A 20222-nucleotide genomic window follows, 5' to 3' on the forward strand; every position below is an offset into this window, starting at 1 on the left:
CTCCCTCAGTGATGCTTTGTATTTCTCTCTGTGTTATCTGAGATAACAACCTTGGCAAATAATGCATTTTAAAAATCTTGGCCTACTAGGAAACATATTTAGATAAGTTTCCATTCCCAGTCACAAATCTAGCATTGTGGAGCAAAGTGACTAAAATATAGTCCAACAAACAAATGTTTATTTAACATGCCCCTCACTTTTCCCTCCACAGCACCCCACTCACCGGTGTTGTCCTTGGTCAGTGGAGACTCAGAGTTCAGAGGTGCTTTCACGTAAGTACACCTGCCAGGTGGGGAACAAGAAGGCATCTGGCTTGTTCCTCCAGCTGCTCACTGTTCGCTCTGGCCACATCTGTTCGTTGTGCCACCGTTCACTGCACCGCTCTGGTGCAATGGCCCTGCGCAGTCACCTTCTGCTGCCACCTGCCACTGTGACCTCTGCGAGTTGGGCTCTTGAGGTTCCACCAGCTCTCAGTGATTTCAGCTGAGCTCTCAGTGGGGGAACCTGGCTCGCTGCTAGGGCAGTCTGGGCTGTCTCTTCCACAAAAACACTGTCCCCACAACAGGACTAAGCACTTAGACCTGATTGTCAGTGATTCCAGCTGCAGTGGTCACTTAACAGAACAAAAGACTCTCTCTCTATGGAGCCTAATCAGCTCTGTCTTTAAACAGTGGAGAGGGACAGGTCCCCACCCCCTCTCTTGATGTCTTCAAATCATCACAGGCTACAGTTCTACTGCCCTTTACTCATACAATAAGAACAACATTTCATCCCCCCTTCCCCCCACATTCAAGTGGTTTGTAACCCAGCCCCAGCCAAAATCTATCACTTGGACAACACAGCTCTGTTTGCTGGATACCTAGGTAGATTAGGTGTGAATGTAAATATAATCTGGCCCTGAAGCCTTTCCCAGCAGCCCCAGCTCATCTCTAGCTGTCAGGGAGAGCTCATTTAGACTTTGCTTGCAAATCATCATTTGAAATTCTTAGGTTGGCCAACATCACCGAAATGAATGCACTGACATCATAAAAACAAGCTGTATAAGGAAGCAAGGAAGCTAGTCTATGTTCATACTTTTCAAATCTATTATACTTTTTCAGACACACATATTTTATCATACACTGTATAAGCTTTTAAAGTGTGTATTAATGTTTCAGTTTAAATTCAGATTTCCAAACAGTCACTGAATTGGTATGTAACTAGCTCATAAAACTGCGGGGGGGGTGGTGGTGTTGGGGAAATTCGGGGGGGTGCAGGGAAATCACTGGAGCTCCGTCTGAGTAGAACAAGGTGATACTGTTTCAGGAACAGATCCAGCTCCAAACCCAACCAGAGATCACACAGGCCATCTGGTGGTGCTCGGCAGTGGATGCTCCTGCAGCCCAATCTAAGCCTAACATCTGAATTTGGCTAAAAAAGGGCCTTTTGCGATGCAGGGAAAGCTTCTCGACTGATCTCCATGACCAGGAAGAAAAGCTGATGGAGAGGACATGCATTTCTGTTTGTCATACCACATTTGCCAGTTATCGGAGATCACAGACCCCCGCACACATGCACTGGAATGGGTCAGAGATTAGAAAACTCATTCTGCAGTGCACGAGTTCCCACTGCATGGTGGGCAGCATGTCAGCAATCTGCAGATGAAAGCTCTCCAACAGGCACTGACACCATGGACCACAAGGCATCTGCAAATGCCGCTGCAGTGCAGCAAACCACTAATCCTCAGACTGAATGTCCCAGATGGCACAAACTGGCAGAGAGGCTCAGTAGAGTGCTGAAGGAGCCAAGAGACTCCGCGGTCGCATTGCCCAGAGATTGTCGGAATCCTGCCTGCATTTCCAGGGAGATTCCTTGCATTTAATTCTTTTCACTTTGCTGATTTGCTAAGACTAATGACATGTGCACGCTGAAGGATATATTGACGGAACTGAGGCAACATTAACAGGCTGGCTTAAATATGCGCCATTTTCATTTTTCTATACTGACTGTTAATCAGGTCACTTTCCTTCATATATTTGCCACAATAAGAGTGTTGGGGAGGAAGAAGTGAAATTTAGAGAGATCAGTGAGTGGGAGAATGTAATAAAAAAAACACTTTGTACTGAAAGACTTCAGCTGGCACAGTGAAGAGCATCACATATTGGTTTTCTGACACAGGCGTCAACTAAAATGTAACTCAAGAAGCCCTTTGCCTGGTGCAGCGTCTCAGAAATCGCAGCCTGAATTCCTGTTTAATCCCATCAGCAGCAGAGCAACAATGAAGAAAGGAGAAAAGAAATACCCAACCCAGCCTCCTTTCCTTGTCAATTTCAGATTTACACATGCAAGTGGATCCAGCCCTCCCCACCCACTGCTGCCAAAGATACAGTGCACCTGCAGAACTGGCCCGTCCCTCACATCTGCCATGTAATGCACCGTGGGGCTGAAAAAAATGGGCCAGCAGCATTATTGACAGGAATCGTCCACAGGGAGGATATCTGCAATTCTATCCAAACCTGGGCACTCCAGAACAGGAGGAAGGGATGATGAAAGAAGGTCATTGCGCTGGGAAACAGGCAGCTTCCATTTTAATCCTTTGGTGAGGCTGTGAAAGCTGAGCTCATTGCCTGGGGCATTAGCAGTGATCAATAACAGGCCATGCCCTGCCAAACCTGGAAACTCCACCCAGCCTGTGGCCAAGGGATCAATTGCAGAGCAGCTAATTTGTCTGGCCCTTGGATCTGATTAGCCGCTACATAATGAAGATTGAAAACTGAATTGTACCAGATGCTGATACAACTATAAATTGCTGTGATTCGGGCCAGTGCTTTGGTGCATTGGTAAAATGCCTAATCCTCGCAAACAGCTAGAACTAATAAGGAGCAGATGATGAAAACCAAGTGTAGTCATAGCCCCTAAAAATGTTATTCTGATGTTCTCCAAAGCACGATCTCACCCATCTGAGAAGTACGATCGCACAGAAATATCAGGAATTATTCACACACACTTAGAACAGTACATTCCCTCTGATTTAACTGAATCAGGGATAACAGAGGCAGACGTATTTCCTTAAAGGTGTCGCAATGAGGGCTGAATTTTGACATACAAGGTTGAGACAAACTAATCCAGCAGGGTGCTAGACTGCTCCTTTACAGACACCAAGAAACCAGTGGCCCACAATCGCCCAGTCTCTGCTTCCCTTCACCAGCCCTCCCTCCGAACAGCTAGCAGCACCTCTGAGTACCCATGGTAAAGCTGCACTGAGGAATTTCAGCTCCTTCACTTGTTCTCTGCCCCTCATCCCTCACCACCCCAACAGAGCTCAGCATAATCCAGCACAATACAAGGGCCGTTCTGGATCCTATTGCAGTATCTAGCGCTGGGAGCCAAAGCAAAAAGTGTGTGTCAAAGTCAGTGCGTGCCAGGATCAAGAGGACAGCTCCAGACTGGAGGGTCCCAATCATGCAAAGTCTTCTACCTAACTAGCCAGCTGGATGCCAAGGCTGTCATAGTATAATTCCCAAATCTGAACCTTAGCGTCCAAAATATGGGTACTAGCATGAATTCCCCTAAGCTTAATTACCAGCTTAGATCCTGTAGTGCTGCCACCAATCAGGACTTAGAGTAGAGCGCCTGATAGACTCTGGTCTCCCCCAAAAACTTCCCTGGGGACCCCAAGACCCAAATTCCTTGAGTCTCACAACAAAGGGGAATAAACCATTTCCCTTCCCTCTCCTTTCTTCCTCCCAGCTCTTTCTCACCCTGGGTACACTAGGAGATCACCGTGATTCAACTCCTTGAATCACCACACAGAGAGGAATGATACCTTCCCCCAGAGGCAATCCAGATTCAAGTTCCGTGAATCTAAAACAAAGGGATTCCCCCTTCTCCCCTCCCTCCCTGTTAAGTACAGACTCAATTCCCTTGAGCCTCAACAAGGGGAAAGAAACAGACAGGTCTTAAAAGCAAAACTTTTAATAAAAAGAAAGAAAAAAGTAAAAGGTCTATCCCTGCAATTTAGATGGTAAAAAGTTACAGGGTCTGTCAGCTTATAGAAACTAAAAAGAAGCCTCCCCCCAGCAATTACAATTTAAAATACTTCCAGCAAACTACACAATTGCAAATAAAGGAAAAGAAATAAAAAGACTATACCGCCTTTCTACCTTTTTACTCACAAAATGGGAACAGAAGATTAGAGAGCCTGTAGGTACGTGTGGTCACTCTCAGAGTCCAGAGAGAACAAAGCCAAACCCAAAAACACAAACAAAGGCTTCCCTCCACCGAGATTTGAAAGTTATCTTGTTTCCTGATTGGTCCTCAGGTCAGGTGTTTGGGTCCCTGTTTGTTAATCCTTTACAGTTAAAAGAGACATTAACCCTTAGCTATCTGTTTATGACTAAGGCGCACTGCGTTACCACATCTATTACTGCTAGCAGGGCTGGCTCCAGCTCTTTTGTCGCCCCAAGTGGCGAAGCCAAAATAAAAAAGATAACGCTGCGATCGGCAGCTACTGTGCCGCTTCATTCTTGGCCACCCCAAGCACCTGCTTCCTTTGCTGGTGCCTGGAGCCGGCCCTGACTGCTAGTCTTTACTATTGATACTACCAGCGTGGCTAAAAGCCCTAGCCAAGGACCAGGACCCAATTGTGCTCAGTGCTGTCCAGACAGAGTGAACGGATGGTCCTGTCTCAAGGAGCTCACAAGAGAGGAGACAATAGATTAGCTACCACTGGGGAGCACTCAGAACCAATGGCATAGTATCTGTCAGCACGATATCCAGTACTCTCAGCACATCCGGGGCCAGCCATTGTCAAGTTTTTTGTAAGCAGCCTGGCAAAGGAGAGTTTTATGGGGGGATCTGAAGGAGGAGAAGGAGGTAGCTTTGCAGGGGATTATGGGAAGCTCCTCCGAAACACAAGGGTCCATGTAGAAGAAACCACAAAGGTGCCTCTTGGGAAATAAACCAAGTAGGCAATGGAGGCTGGCACCGCTGGCTGGTCAGAGGTGGGAGTCGACATTCTGGTGTCATGATGTTGGTCTGGGACAGGCCAGGAGCACATCAGGACACTGGAGACTCCATAGTCACCCCTCTCTCTCCCCACAGAGCGATATAAAGAGATTGGATCTTGCAGCCCGGAAAACCATTTCCACACTAGTTGACAAATAAACTCAGCTCCTTCTGATGCACCCCCTGGCTCCTCGCTTGCCCTCCTGTGCACCCCAAGTTAATGACACACCACCCATTTTGCCATCCAAGACTGAGAAGAAATGCAAAGTCCATCCGAATTGGGAGCCAGTGGGTGTGATGAAGGCACTAGTTCTTGAGCCTCCCAGGAGAGACAGCTGTATTTTAAAGAAAATGTACCATCCATCCATCCTGAGATGAACTGTCTACTCAGGGAAGGAGGAGCTGTGCAAATAATAGAGGTTTTTTTTATCCCAGGATTTGGTTCAGACCCCTGCACTCTAACTCTGAAATTGAGAAGTAGAGCCGGTCCGAATTTTTCAGTGAAATGTCTTTTCATCAGAAAATGTTGAGTCATTAAAAACAAAACTTGCCATGGAAAAGTGTCATTGTCAATGCAAATGTCATTGGGGAGGTTTCTCAGGTCCAGGATATTTCTGGTCAGAGAGAGAGAATGGCCAGTAGCCTTGAGGGTACTCCCCTGGGATGTGAGAGAGACAACGGAAGTCCCGACACTGAAGCAGGAGCGCTCACTCTCTGGTTTTTCACAAGCTCTAGTTTTTATATGAACATGGAACAAAAACAAATGTGGAAACTTCAAAAAAAAATTACAAAACCAAATTCTTGTTTTCCAGCCAGTCCTATTCAGGAGCCACGTTAGGTTCAAAATGTCTCAGGAAAATTCAGGGTCTGTGCATTCCATACATCATACAATGACCCCTAAATTTCCTGTCTAGACCTCCATGACAGTACGTGGGAAGAGTCTAACTCGGCTATGCTGGTAATTTGGTCTGAGGCGTATTCCTCTGTTAATGCACAGCTCACAAATTCTCCATCTGCAGCATATTTCTAAAACCAGGGGAAGTGTCATTTCAAAGGTTCACTCCTAGGAGCAATGCTCTTGTCACCTAGTGTGTCGGAACAAAGCCATGCACACCAAACAGCGCTGTGCAGAACAGTCCAGGGAAAAGCAATACAGGCAAAGCAGGAGGTAATGCAACTGGTTTGTATAGCCCTACCTTCGAACATGGCCCGATACCAAAGGAGTTGCTCTGAGCCATCTGGTGCAAGTGCAGCATTGTCCTGAAAGAAGAATGAAAATTAAACCACATCTCAGTGCTACCAAAAAGGTCTTATTGCTCTCCAGAGGGAGCAGGATCTGGTGAATGAAAATGTTACCCAATGCAACAGCACTGAGTAGTGTTCAAAGCCACTAAAGGAGCTTGGATAATCCAATCGCTCCGCTGAGAAAGAGAGAGCATGTCACTCTCGAGGGAGGTGAGTACGTTAAACTCATGTTTTCAGATGTGTTTCCTAAAGGCTCGTGCTATTGGAAATGCTTCTCTGTGCCCCTTTCGAGATCATCAAGCCCAAAGGAGTATTGTAAACTTAACTCTAGAAAGGTCTTCACTGGCCAGAAGTTTCAACTCCTTTCACCAAAGCAGATTCTCTCCAATTCCCATCTGTGTTTTCTGATTTCTGAGTGCTAGTTCACCTCGTGCAGTCCCATACTGCGAGCACAAGACGTACAAATGTACTTGGCATTTCCTTTCCCTCCCTTTGATAAGTAACTCATTGGGTTTGGAGGTGAGGTGATTAATAAAGGCTCCTAGCCATGAATGGGTTTATACCTCCAATCCTACAGTTACCACCACCACCACAATACAATTCACACCCCAGTGAGCTATTCTGTTGTAGTGTGAATTCACTACCATGCTGTACGGTATCACACAGGGTCAGCATTGCAGTCACAACCCCGCTTTGCAGATACGAACCAGGTTGCCCACATGGTTCTGTGAAAGAGAGATGGGGAATTCCAGAAAGCTCATGGGCAAACTCAAACAAACAGAGCTCATGTTGGCCTCCTGGGTTCAAGGGTATTCATTACTTGTATTGTGCCACTAGTGTGTATGGAGCGCTGCAGGTACAAGGGGAAATGGCCCTGCCAGCGGAGTTAACACTCAATGGGACTATTTCTGTAGTAGGGGGCGAATTAACTTGGGTCAGGTGCAGCCCAGAGTTGTTAAGTGGGAGGTGAAATCATTCATATAAAATTATAAGTGATCCAAACTGGCATCCAGAACTCAATTATTTGTGTGTGTGTGAAACTGTTAACTAAATTTTTTGGAATTATTTTTCATTTTCTTCTGATTTGCTCAATCCTGGTTTTAGCCAAGATGCAAAAGCACAAGAAGTCTCCTGCCCGACCCTGTTCTCTGAAGATTTTTCACCCAGTTCCACACTCGAGTGTCTGAAAGTGATCACTCCACACCTGGAACCTTTGACGTTTGCTCACTTCCCCTAAAAAGACACCCGAAAACAAACTCCATATAATCCAATGCCTGATTTCTGTTGCTCATGTGTCTTTGCTGTCCAATCTCATTCTATCAGACAACAGATTAACAAACAGGCCAAAACTAAAACCAAATGCTGTGAAGGGAAATCATTTCATAGCTATTCTACTCCCTCTGCTGGGGAAATCAGAGTCCCTCAGTAGGGTTCCAGAGCCTAATTCACATCCCCTGACAATATCATGTTGATTTGTCTGATCCTACATTTCTTGTTTAAGTCTCCCTTATTAGCCCGTAACAATCCATCTGTCTCTAACAATTGCCTTGTCAAGGGCAGTCCTGTCAAAAGACCTTTAGAACAAAGCCTCTGCCAGACTGATTTTTTTTCACCTTCTTTATCAGCACAGAAACATTGTGCCTAGTGCAAGGTACCCTGGATGATCTGCACCATACATTCCAAGAGTCTTTGTTCTGTATTCAGCCCTCATCACAGAGAACTGGAACACACTATTCACAAAGCAGCTCGAGTATAAATGGAGGGCGGGGGACAGAGGAGCCTGGAAGCAGATCCCAAGGGTCTAACAGTTATCTAATGGAAAGCTGTGCAGATTGGCCAACCATGTCCATTAGCAACTCTGTGACTGAGGAGAAACATCTCAGAATCGGTGACCTGACTTTTCTGAAGCCTATACACATTTTGTGCTCTGAATGTACCTATCGACCTAGATGGCTATACTCTTGATTTACACCAGTGTACACAAGAGAAGAATCAGGCCCACTCTCTCACTGATGTAACACTTCTTTGACCCATATTTCTAAGTGTGTCATTTTTGTCTAGCATCTCTCTCCAAAACACACACACAGCTCCAGCCAAAACATCATCACATCGGGCTGCTGAAGAATCTAATGTATTCACCCTTCTGTCCAGGGGATACATTTGGTTATTGAAATGGACCCTTTGTAATAACAAAGGGACATGGAAACCGCAGTGCCCATCACCTAGCCGAGAACTGATACATTCGAAGGCACTGGGTCACGGTACAGCTGACTACTAATGAACATCAGAGGAGCAAGTGAGGGGAAATGTGCTGTGTGAAATATTGATCGGGTGGAAGATCTCAATCTATTGTGTGCTGAGGTTTGCAGTGGTGAGGTTATATTCACAGGCAGTACTGTACCTCCGCCAGGGATGACCCAAGTGACCAGCACACTGAAATTTTGTGGTTTGTAGCCTTTTTTTAAAGCTTATACCTGAAAACCATTCTCTGGGTGTAATCAGAGTGGCATGCACAATTGGTTAGAAGAGTCTAAATGGATCTGTGCAGTGAAGATCTATCTCCTCCTGACCTGCTATTTGCCTGTGCAACCTATGTTGCAAAAACAGAACTTCTGTACATTGTTACTAAAGCGGCAGCTACTGGTTAGAGAACATGAATTCGGCCTCTGTTTCCCACAGCTGTGGAAGGATTTTCCTGGCATTCCCTGAGGAATGGCTCCTGGACTCAGTGTGTGCAATAGTCCTTCAGGAGCTGGGAGGAAAGAACTGCTTTTCATTCCTCTCTCTGTAAGAGAGAGCTGAACAAACACACCTCTGCCCCACAGTGGCAAAGAAGCAGCCCTATTCGTTGAGACTGACCTGCCAGTGAGGAGACAGGGAGCCCTTCTGGGCAGACTGACCTCTGGGCCCCAGCGCTCCTTGTGGAGCTAGCAGGCCTCAGCCCTGACAGGACCCCAGCCCAGGGTCTCCTCCAGCAGTCCCTCTCTCACACACCAGACATAGCAACAGAGCAGCTCCAAGACCCTGATGTCCCTTGGCTGGTGCTTTCCATCACATAATAGGGACTGTTTGCCAGGAAGTGCTAACAGAGCCTATTTACTTAGAGAGGCACATCTTTCCCTGACTGGTAACCCCGCCAGAGAGACCAATAGCTCTCAGCACAAACAGAAACAGACAGGAGAGAGATTGCTAGAGTCCCTCATAGTCCATATGTGTTTCTCACAGGCTCCATTCTCACCTGAAAGCCTCTGCACAGAGCTCAGTATCCCTCCGGACAGCCCCTCCAATGCAAGAATTAACTAGCCTGTTCCTTGCCTGCTGTTCCCTCCCACCCATCACTGCCTCCTCCTCACACCTCACTATACTGCTGCACATTCTCTGGAGGCCCCCATGCATTCCTCTGGGTTCATGATCAATCCCATCCTCAGCAAAGCTCCTCCAGGAACTCACTTGGGTATTTACAGGATCATAGAAATGTGGGACTAGAGGGGATCTCGAGAGGTCATCTAGTTCAGTCGCCTGCACTGAGACAGGACCAAGTATTATCTAGCCCATCCCTGGCAGGGATTTGCCCAACCTGTTCTTAAAAACCTCCAGAAATAGGTATTCCACCACCTCCTTTGCAAGCCTGTTGCAGAGCTTGACTACCCTGAGACCTAGAGAGTTTGTCCTAAAATCAAACCTCAATCTCCCCGGCTGCACGTGATGACCTTGCTGAGATTGGTCCCATTGCTTTTGTCCCTTGATCTGTCTTCATGAACCTGTCCCCTGGGGAGGGTACATATTAACACGTCACACGCCCTCACCCAATCTCGTTAGACCCGTCTGTGCTGGATGCGTCACTTCTAGTGGCCCCATCCCCCCGGCATCTAGCCACGAGTGCGTGGCGGAAAGCTATCACACACGGACACACCAGATTTCGTCCCACACACAAGGCCTCAACTATACCTGTGAGCCATGTCCAGGCCTGCCAGCATCTGAGAAAAGACACTGAAGTTGCTCTCTCCTTCTGGTTGCTGTGCGACACGGACCCTTTCCAACAGCATCGTCTGGCAGAAGGAAGAAAGAGAAGCTCAGCATCCACTCCCCAGCCTGCAATCCCCCCCAGGGCCAGCCAGAGACTGTGAAACCCAGACTGGCTGGGACTAGCCAAATGACTCTCGTACGTTGTGATGGGAGGGGTTCTTTACGCCGAACGCCAATCACTGGCCAGATTAGAGTCACTGAGGAGTGAGCCAGGCCCACTGACCTGGGGATAGGACGATGCCACCTGGATTTTTTACATATTTTCTATGTGGACAAAAGATTAAAGCTTTTGAAAATGAATTATTTGAGAGACCAAACTTTTCCCTGGGTTACACCAGCCCTGGAACCCTGCAAGATAAGTGGTGTAACTGAGAGGAGGATTTAGCCCAAGGCACGAAGGGGTAAAACTTTCAATAGCATGTAAGGGCCTTTCAATGGAACTTGGGCGCTATTGAAAACACTAATGGCCACTCTGAAGTGATACTTCCCTTCATATCCCGGACTGGAAACGAGCCTGAACCAAACTCTCTGATCTTTATTATTCATTATGACTGAGTGCCCCTGCCTTTGCAGCTGAAGTGCCAACCTACTGCAAAGAGCCGATTCTTGTGATGGTTCCTCTAGAGCTGCAGGTGATTATCCGCTATGCAGTGCCAAACAGCGGTGCATGTTCAAATGGCTCAGACACACCTCACCACACATTCAGTGCTGAGCCAAGACAAGCCAATCCTGCCAGCAGAAAGTGGGGTGGAGCCTGGCAGCTTCGCCATCACTGCTTACTACAAAGACTTGCTCTTGGAAACCAGGCCCCCCCCGGTATGTGACTCCTTGCTGCTCTCTCCTATGTGCTGGGAACAGCCTGTTCCACTCTGCCGTTAACTTCTCAACCCACCCACGTTAGCCCTGGCATTCTGACCTGTGCAAGTAGGAAGCCAAGGGGGTTATGCTCCCACATGGGACACCTTGGTGAGTTGAAGGGAAAGGAAAGACAGAAAAGCCTCTGTTGCCTGGAGCATCTCACTGTGCACACAATAGCTGGCCTCTTTCAAACTCAGGCATTCAGGGAACTTAATCTCAGAAGAAGAATAATCGATGCAGGGAACTTTAGGGAGCATTAGAAATGGAAATAGCAAAAGAGCCAAAGTCAGCCTTGAGCTGCACCAGGGGTGTCTCTTCTAGTCTGCCCCTCCCCAGGCAGCTGCAGGGCTGGTTCCCATCTTGTGGCTCAGCAGAGAGGCCAAGCTAATGCACTCAGGGGACAGTTCCACCCCTAAGGCAAGGTCTGCTAGCTCCGAGGCAGGGCCAGAGCAGTAGTCAGCATGTGCCAGTGACATGCAAGGGGTATATGCTGCTTGATTCTTGGTCCCTGGGATTCCCACCCAAGTAGCTCAGCTCCTGAGAGCAAGGGCAGAGCTTTGCTTCCCTTAGCTGCGGTGATAATGAAAGCAGATAGAGGCTTCTGTTTAATTTCATGGCCAACATATACGGTATTGCTAATTAAATGCCAGATTAGAGATTTACTTATGCATATTTCACACCAGTCCCATTCTGCTGGTTTCCCCAAGATGACGTGGCTGGTTACTGGCTGCTGTGGAGCCCGGCCGCATCATTAAAAAAGCTCCTGCTTGGCAGGAATTTAGATGACCGAAGTCTAATGCTGGACAGACGAGAGACTGGGGACACATGGAGGGCTGCAGTTACCATCACTGTCCCTCCTGGCAGCAAACAGGTAGAGGCAATTTCCATTAAATACACAGAAACTAGCTGCCAGTCAGAGCTCAGGCCGCCCCCAGGTTCTGAGGCACTTTGGTTTATCTCAGAGCAGCGGAGAAGCCAGAGCCCCGGACAGCCGGTGTGGATGTTACTTTTTGCCTATGAACTGAATGTTTCACCAGGATGTTCTTCATGGCAGGGGTGGCCTTGCATTCAGATCCATTTTATATCAGCTTATTTTCTCTGGATTTCATATTCCACAGGCCAATGCAAACACATTCTGGTTTGTTAACTGGGTCTGGTAACACTCCTTCGGCGTCGCCTGGCACCGAGCCCTGGACTCAAGTTCTAACTATGGCCCCAGTGGCCTTGGGCAGGCTGCTCCCCTCTGCCTTGGTCTCCAGACAATGCTGACCTGCCTTGCATGGGTTGCCAGGGTTAAATAGCTGACACTAGAAGAGTGCTCTGCAAGGACTCAGTCGGATGATGACTGAACCAACCATGGAGTGAAGGGGTCTGCGTGGAAGGCAGTTGACCACTGACCTGCCATGCACAGGGTCCAGGAACAGATCCCAGAATTCTCATACCCCATTAGACTCCAAGGAAGGGAGAAGTTTTATAGAGATGCTTTACTGGGCAGCCCTTACATTCCCCTTTACTTCCTATAAACCTCCCCCCATTTGCATCCCCAGCAGGACACTGTGTGGTGCTGCTAGAGAGGGACCAGCCTTGCACCTGGCATACAAGGGCACAAAGAATTGCAGTAGGTCTCCTTTGGCCACTTGAGCTCTCCCATCTTGCCAGCGGAGGAGGCTGGCACTGCGCAGCACTTGACCTGGGTGCGGTGGCAGGGGTATGTAGTTACCTGGAGGTGAGCGGCTGTTATTCGGCCTGTGGCATTGAAATCCAGTGACATGACCATGGAGAAGCGAGTGGAGGCGCCATTGTGACAGGTGGCCACTGTCCCAAAAGCTTTGAGGATTGTGAACATGGCCTGAATCTTCTCCACTGCAAAAATCAACACAAACAGTCCAGTTTGCAACAAGCTCTGTGGCTGGCTGTAACAGAACACTGAATGCTTTCCCGGTTCAAATCCCAGCTCTCCATCTCCCTGGGCCCCAGTGCGACAGCTACACATGGCTGTTGCTATCCCGAATGCATTCATGTTCTTCACTGAAAACCAGACCCTCCCCCAAGTCACAACTCCCAAGGCCATCTCTTTGGGCCCGCTTGGCAGACTCTCTTAGCAGGGAAGGCTGTGATGGCACAGTGGAGGCCGCTGGCTCAGTGGTGTGCTGTGGCTCATCATTCTGTTTATCCCTAGGGAGGGCCTTCATTTTTGCTTGCAAGGTCATTGGGAGTTAACCCTGTTTAAACCTGGATCAGAAAATGTTTAATTTATTCGATTTTTTAAAAGTCACCTGTAGGCATCACCCAGGCTGCAGCCTCCTGCCCCAGCAATCAAACAATACAATGTAAATGTAGACCAGGGACTATCCAAAAAAGGAGCCATCTCAGTCCACACCCTTCCCCACAGCCTTACCAGAGGGAGGGGAAGAGATGCAGGAAAGCCTAACAAACCCAGGCTCTGAGGAAATGGGGTGTGGGAGCAAGTTCTAAAATCATTCCAAAATGTTACTGCACCGGGAGCATTTGAGACAGGCACATTATACAAGTAAAAGGGATAAATTGATACATATTCTTCCTTTCCCCTTTGTGCAAATAAAATAAAATAAAATGCAACCACAGTGTCAGATTCCACAGTCATCACATTGTAGCTGCATGGACTTTACCATCAATAGCTCGGAAAACACCCAGAACCTCATGTATCAGAAGCACAGGGGTTCCTACCACCTGAGCTACAAAAGAACCTCTGCTAGTCAGAATGGTGCTCGGACTTAGCAGGAATAGGAACACAAAGGTTGGGGGATTCCATTCACATAACTGGAGAGGACAGTCCGGCCCTTTTCATTCCTATCTGTGATCAGTTCTGTGCACACATGGGAGAAGTTCCCCATAAACATCCACACAAAGCCACCTCCTTCATATCCTTCCTTGACACTTTCCTCAGCCCTGAAGTCTACAAAACCTTGGCATTTACAGACCCGTGTGGTTCTTACTGAAGTAATAAACCTGGTGATTGGTTCAGAATAACTACATGTCCTGATCTGGGAAATACTGTCCAAGGTAAAAGTAGATCTGAAAAAGAATCTAGGATTAACACCAATGAGCTCCTGCTCCTTGGATTCCATACAAAGGAATTATCCTTATTAAATTCTATTCAAATAGTGGCTATCACATTTATCCAGTTGGAAAATATAGTTTGTTAGATTTTGGCTTTAAACAAATCTCATCAGCACCTCAGTAAATTCATAAAACTGGCCCCTACTCACTCTCGCAGTATGCTGAGCCCGCTGCTTGCAATGCTGAGCCAGGCTAAAATTAATTATAATGATCTGTATTATGGCAGCACCCAGCAGCCCCAGTTAGAGACCAGGCCCCACTGTGCTAAGCACTGAACAAACAAGGGACAAGGAGAGGCCCCTGCCCCCAACAGCTTACACAGAAATGTAGAAATGTCAGGCTGAAAGGGTCCTCCAGAGCTCGTCAGGGCCAGGCCCTGGCATTGAGGCAGGATCAAGTAAATAGACCATCCCTGGTAGGGGTTTGTCCAACCTGTTCTTAAAAAACCTCCAGTGATGTGAATTCCACAGCCTCCTATGGAAGCCTGTTCCAGAGCTTAACTACTTTACAGCTAGAAAGTTTTTCTACTAGCTAACTTCAACCATCCTTGCTGCAGATTAAGCCCATGACTTCTTGTCCTACCTTCAGTGGACAGGGAGAACAATTGATCACCCTCCTCTGTATAACAGCCCTGAACGTATGTGAAGACTGTTCTAAGGTACCACTTACCCAGCCTTCCCTCATAAGTCAGGGTTTCTAAACCTCGTATCATTTTTGTTGCCCTCCTCTGAACTCTCTCCAATTTGTCCAAATCTTTCCTAAAGTGGGACACCCAGAACTGGACACAGAACTCAAGCTGAGGCCTCACCAGTGCCGAGCAGAGTGGGACAATTACCTCCTCTGTCTTACATACAATACTCCTGCTAATACACCTCAGAATTATATTTGCCTTTTTCACAGCTGCTGCACATTGCCGACTCCTATCCAGAGCCCAGAGTCTTTTCAGCAGTGCTACCCTCTAGCCAGTAATTCCTCATTTTGTAACTGTGCATTTCGTAAGTGACGTGCTTTGCAGTTGTCTTTATTGAATTTCATCTTGATTTCAGACCAGTTCTGCACGTGGCCAATGTAAGTATCGGACAAGACACAACAGGCAGACAGACAGAAGGAGAGCACAAGTGCAGAGGAGTATCGTCTCATTGTTCTCCCCCAACCATTAGTCTGTCTCCCCCAGTTGTTTCTTCACTTATACTTGGATTGCAAGCTGTTTGGGGCAGGGACTATCTCTTTGTTCTGTGGATGTACAGTGCCTAGCACAGAGGAGTCCTGGTCCATCAGTGGGCTCCGTAGGTGGAACTGCAGTACCCAGAACAATAACGTGCAGACATAGCCATCCACTGGCAGTACCTGAGACTCTGTTGTCCACGCTGCGGGCGGCGCCCACCAGGTATTCCAGAGCGCTCTGGCAGCAGGTTGTTTTCCCGGCACCACTTCTCCCCAAGGGCACAATTGCCTGGTCCTGCTGGTGCATGAGCAGACTCCAGTAGGCTCTCTGTGCCACGGAGCAGATGTGAGGGGGCATGTTGTCTCTCTTTCCTTTGAACACCTAGAGACAGAAGGGCCGTGTGAAGGAGCTGCTCTAATGATCTCGCTGAACACGGAGTCGCCTGGTGGGGTTCTCAGACATGAAAGATTTTGAAGGTTTTCACATCAAGCCCGTCTGTTTCCACTCAGGCTGCGCTTTGTAACCCCAGTGGGCTTCCCTGCAGCAGGCCCTTTCACCGCTCCTTCCCTGAAGCACCTCCCTCGCCTTGAGCCTGGCTGACGCTCGCACTGGAGGGACAGACGGTTCCAGATCACAGGATAGGCGCATGCGAGCAGAGAAAGCCCGCTGTTAACGAGCCCATCTGTTAATGAACAGCTGTGCCTTTAACAGGATTCCTCCTCTCTCTGCCCCTTCATGTCACCCACTGGCCCAGTTTCCCAAAGCTCTGGGAAACCCAATTCCTGTTTTGCAGAATTTCAGTTTCCTCTCCGTTTTCAGTGCACACCTCTCCAAAATACATCGCTTTCTTTGCAATTCTAGCAAAACAGCTCTTTTCTCACTCAAAGCAGGCAAGCACACACTTCTAATGAGAACAACCATCTCCCCGTGCATTCAAAATGGTGAAAGAGAAAGGCCTGCTTCACTTAGGGTGACTAGATAGCAAATGTGAAAAATCGGGACAGGAGGTGGGGGTAATAGGAGCTTATATAAGAAAAAGACCCAAAAATCAGGACTGTCCCTATAAAATCGGGACATCTGGTCACCTTAGCTTCACCCAGCTTTTGCTTCGAAATGGGTCCGCTTTTGTTTGAAATGTTCATGTGAACTGGGCTTAGTTTCAAGTGCCTGATGCAAGGCAATCTCCTCCCTTGATTTTTCGTACTGCTTTGCATTTCATTACAGACATGTCTCACTCCCCTCAGTTTGCTCTGCCAGGCCCTATGCAAAGACCCAGGTTTTGATTCCACCACAAGGAGTGAGGATGCTCAGGCTGATAAATCCCACGTGTGCTGATGAGAAAATCGAGCCCTATGTGTTATTTTCAGCCAATACAGGAGCCCCAGTCCTGCTTCCCCAGATACGAGCTGTGCATAGTTCCCTCACACTCTGGTTATGATGGTTTCGTGGCACCACCTATTGGACACTGATGGAATCCAAGGGATTCTCCTAAGAAAGGCCACCAGGGAACAGGACCTCATTCACTGAAGATCACTTTCTAAACCAAACAAATAAAACCCTCTAATGTGCTTCTAAAAAAGCTTCCCTGTGAAATACATGGCGTAAACCGAGCAGCCAATAGTGTAAGCTCTGCAGCTGTCCCAAATCCAAGCTAGGGAACCCATCTACCACATCACACCATCATGTAGCCTCTGCTGAGCCACGTCACAGGGCCAGCCCACCACTCACCTTTCCTGAGTAGTTAGTAGTGGCCCAGCTGGGCTTGAGGGCAATCAGGGTGGGCCCTGCGTAAGTGTGGCAGAGCTGGGACTGGTACCGGTGCTGGAGTGTGTTAATGACACTCGATTCATTCAGACTGAGAAGTGCTGCAAGATCTTCCGTGTAATCCAGTCTGGAGGGATTGGTCTACAAAAAATAATGCACAAGAAGCGGCTTGATGGCCCAGCTGTGCTGGAGAGACTCATTTCATTCCTTGCAGCGCACAGGCGATAACACTGATCACCTGGGAAACCTAACATTTCTCCAGCTCAATTCGGAGTTTCCTGTGATCACCCTTGGAATGGGGGGAGGGTGCCCAGCTAGAGACCTCACGAGATATGACTCCCTGGGGCAGAGAAGTGGTCAGTTTTGGTGCTGCTACATTTATATGCATACGGACATACCACCCAAAACATGCTAGACACTTTCCAAACTAATCGGAGGCCACAGTCCCTTCCCCAAGAGCTCACATTTTAATAGGGTTGAGTACAATTAACTGTGAGGAGGAACCAAAATCATTGCAGAGCTTGGTAGTGTCTTGCAAAGTAGGTCCATGAATAGAGCCATGTGGCAGCCAGAGCATTACTCCACCTCTGCAATTGCAAACTGCAGCCTGGTGTGCAAGAGATTCCAAGCACTGCAGCTGATCACAAAGGAGAGTCAATTACCGAACAGCCAAAAAGTCTCATAAACACAAGGAGAATCTCCAGCCATCAGACAGGACCAGGGCCAGCTCCAGGTTTTCTGCTACCCCAAGTGGGAAAAAAAAAAGCCGTGAGAGCATGACCACACCACTCCACTCTTCAGCGGCAATTCGTCTGCTGGTCCTTCGCTCCAAGAGGGACTGAGGGACCCACTGCCGAATTGCCACCGAAGGCCCAGATATGCCGCCTGTATAGCGGCCAGAGGGCCGCCCCTTGGTATTGGCCGCCCCAAGCACTTGCTTCTTTAGCTGCTGCCTGGAGCCGGCCCTGGACAGGACATCCAGTAGGGATGGGGGCCCGCGTATGTCACTGATTTCAGCAGAGCTGCCCCCACCTTGCAGGAGCAGTGAGGTTTGCCTTGGGGCAAAGAGACCATTTCGGCTGGGATGGACGAAGAGACTTTCCAGGCAGGTTTGACAGCATCTGTGGGGTTTTATTTCTGGGTACTCACCCGGTGAACGTCCTCCTCGTCCACCTCAATGACAGTGTTGTCAGCTTCTAAGCGAATCCTTACCCTCCCAACTGGCAGCTCCGGGGTCCCCACATCCGGCTTCAGCACGGTAGCTGCAAGAGAAGCCCACAGATGAGCTCTTTCCTAAATAAGAGGCAGCTAATTACAGAGGTAGCTGAAGCACAAGGTGAGGTTTTTGTTCAGAGAACTACAGGGGAGCCAGTTCTGATCTCGCCCCAGCACTGTGCACTAGGGAACTTCTTGTGCACCCCAGCAAGGTTTACATAGCCCAAGCAGTGCACAATGCTGTAATGTGCATAGCCCAAAGGGCTCTGTCTCCACTGCAAGCGTAGGTATGATGGCAGCACAGGTCGGCACACACATTTAATCTAGCCAGCATGGGTAACAGTGTATAGAGATGTGGCAGAGCAGGCTTCAGCACAGGCTAGCACCAGAGTACATATTAAGGGTCCCAGATGGCTTGTTCTCCGGTTGCTAGTCCATGCTGAAGCCTGTTCTGACAGTTCATCACCACTATTGTCACCCATGCTAACTAGAGTCACGTTAGCACAGTTAAGTCTACCCCCATTGCATTCACACCTCCACTTGCAGAGGAGACGTGAGTCACACTTCCTGTTACGTACACGTACTGCCAGAGCGAGGGAAAGAGGCCACAGTATAAACAAGAGATTCAGACTGGCTTATAAAACCAACTCTGAGAGTTAACGACAGTGTGCACAGAAAAGCATCATGGGAAATACCTTAAAGAATACGAAATGCTGCCGGTACTGGAAGAACGATACGGGGGAGGGCAATATGGGCTCCAATGTTTGTATGCCTTCAATGAGAGCGACTAACAGGAAAGAGATCCCGCCAGGTATTAGGTTTGCTGTTGTACTTCAAGGGTGATACTTTGCCTCTCTCCTCACTAGCATCTGGAGGCTTAGTGGCACTTGCACCTTGCACGGCCCTTTACACATAATAATCCTGTTTCACGCCCTCCTGCCCGTGAGAAAGCCAGACAAGATTCAACCCATTTCACAGATCAGGAGAAGCAAGTCATCCAAACCTAATGGATGAATCTCTGGACAGGCTGAGCTCCCACTAACCCTTCTGGGGTCATGCAGGCAGGAGGCATTTGGCACTTTAGAGACCAGGCCAGGCAGGACTTGGCCAAGCCACACAGTGAGTCCTGACGGAGCCCGGAATGGAACCAGGAGCCTCGCTCCCAGACCCCTGTTGTAACTGCCAGACTAGGAGGGGTCACAGCTCTTAGGAGAGGCTCCTCTCCTGTCTGAGTCTCAGCAGTGGCCACACAGGAATAGCCAGACTGGATCAGACCCGAGATCCACCTAGTCCAGCACCCTGGCTGCAAGGGTGGCCAGTGCCAGTCGCTTCAGAGGAAGAAGCCCTGTAGTCTGTAGTGTTGGGATTAGCTTCCCCAGGGAGGGTCCTCCTAGCCCCCAGTGGTGCATCCAAAGCTGGAGGGTTTATCTCCCTTCCAAACAACACCAAAGCAAGTTACTCAGCTTAGGCATCACAGAGTGCAGGCGGAGAAAATGAAGGTTACCGAGTGTAAATCCGTCTTTCTGGACAAGCCAAACTTTTTCTGTTTCATACCACACGTCGTCATGAACCTGGAGACAAAAAGAGAGTCAGAGAGTCCTGCAGCAGGAGACAGTGAAGTAGAGGCAGTTCTAATCTGATCTTTTAACAAAGTCTTTGGCCTTTGCTCTCACACACAATGACCATTTGCTTTCCAGCCACAGGAATTAGCACTTTCCTGTTAAAGATCTTCATTTGCATTACACAAGACTTCTTTCCTGTTTGCTGGGTTACTTAGTTACAGGGGTATAGAGAATGCAAATGTTTGCTATTACATTATAACTGGGTACAGATACATGAAAACAATGCATGCAACATCCCACCT

The 20222-nt window shown here is 48.3% G+C and overlaps 1 protein-coding gene across 2 annotated transcripts in view; it reads right to left on the minus strand.

Moving 5' to 3' along the window:
- Positions 1–20222, minus strand: part of MYO18B (myosin XVIIIB) — a 203622-nt gene that overhangs the window by 171622 nt on the left and 11778 nt on the right. For both annotated transcript variants that reach the window (XM_030583194.1, XM_030583195.1), the window contains exons 5-11: positions 19863–19929; positions 18293–18405; positions 17108–17284; positions 15562–15760; positions 12836–12978; positions 10180–10280; positions 6183–6246 (exon numbers count right to left, since the gene is read on the minus strand). In XM_030583194.1, the coding sequence (XP_030439054.1) occupies positions 6183–6246; positions 10180–10280; positions 12836–12978; positions 15562–15760; positions 17108–17284; positions 18293–18405; positions 19863–19929 (864 nt within the window). The remainder of the gene's footprint in view (positions 1–6182; positions 6247–10179; positions 10281–12835; positions 12979–15561; positions 15761–17107; positions 17285–18292; positions 18406–19862; positions 19930–20222) is intronic.

Source organism: Gopherus evgoodei, chromosome 13 (genome assembly GCF_007399415.2).
Source record: "Gopherus evgoodei ecotype Sinaloan lineage chromosome 13, rGopEvg1_v1.p, whole genome shotgun sequence".
Lineage (NCBI taxonomy): Eukaryota > Metazoa > Chordata > Testudines > Testudinidae > Gopherus > Gopherus evgoodei.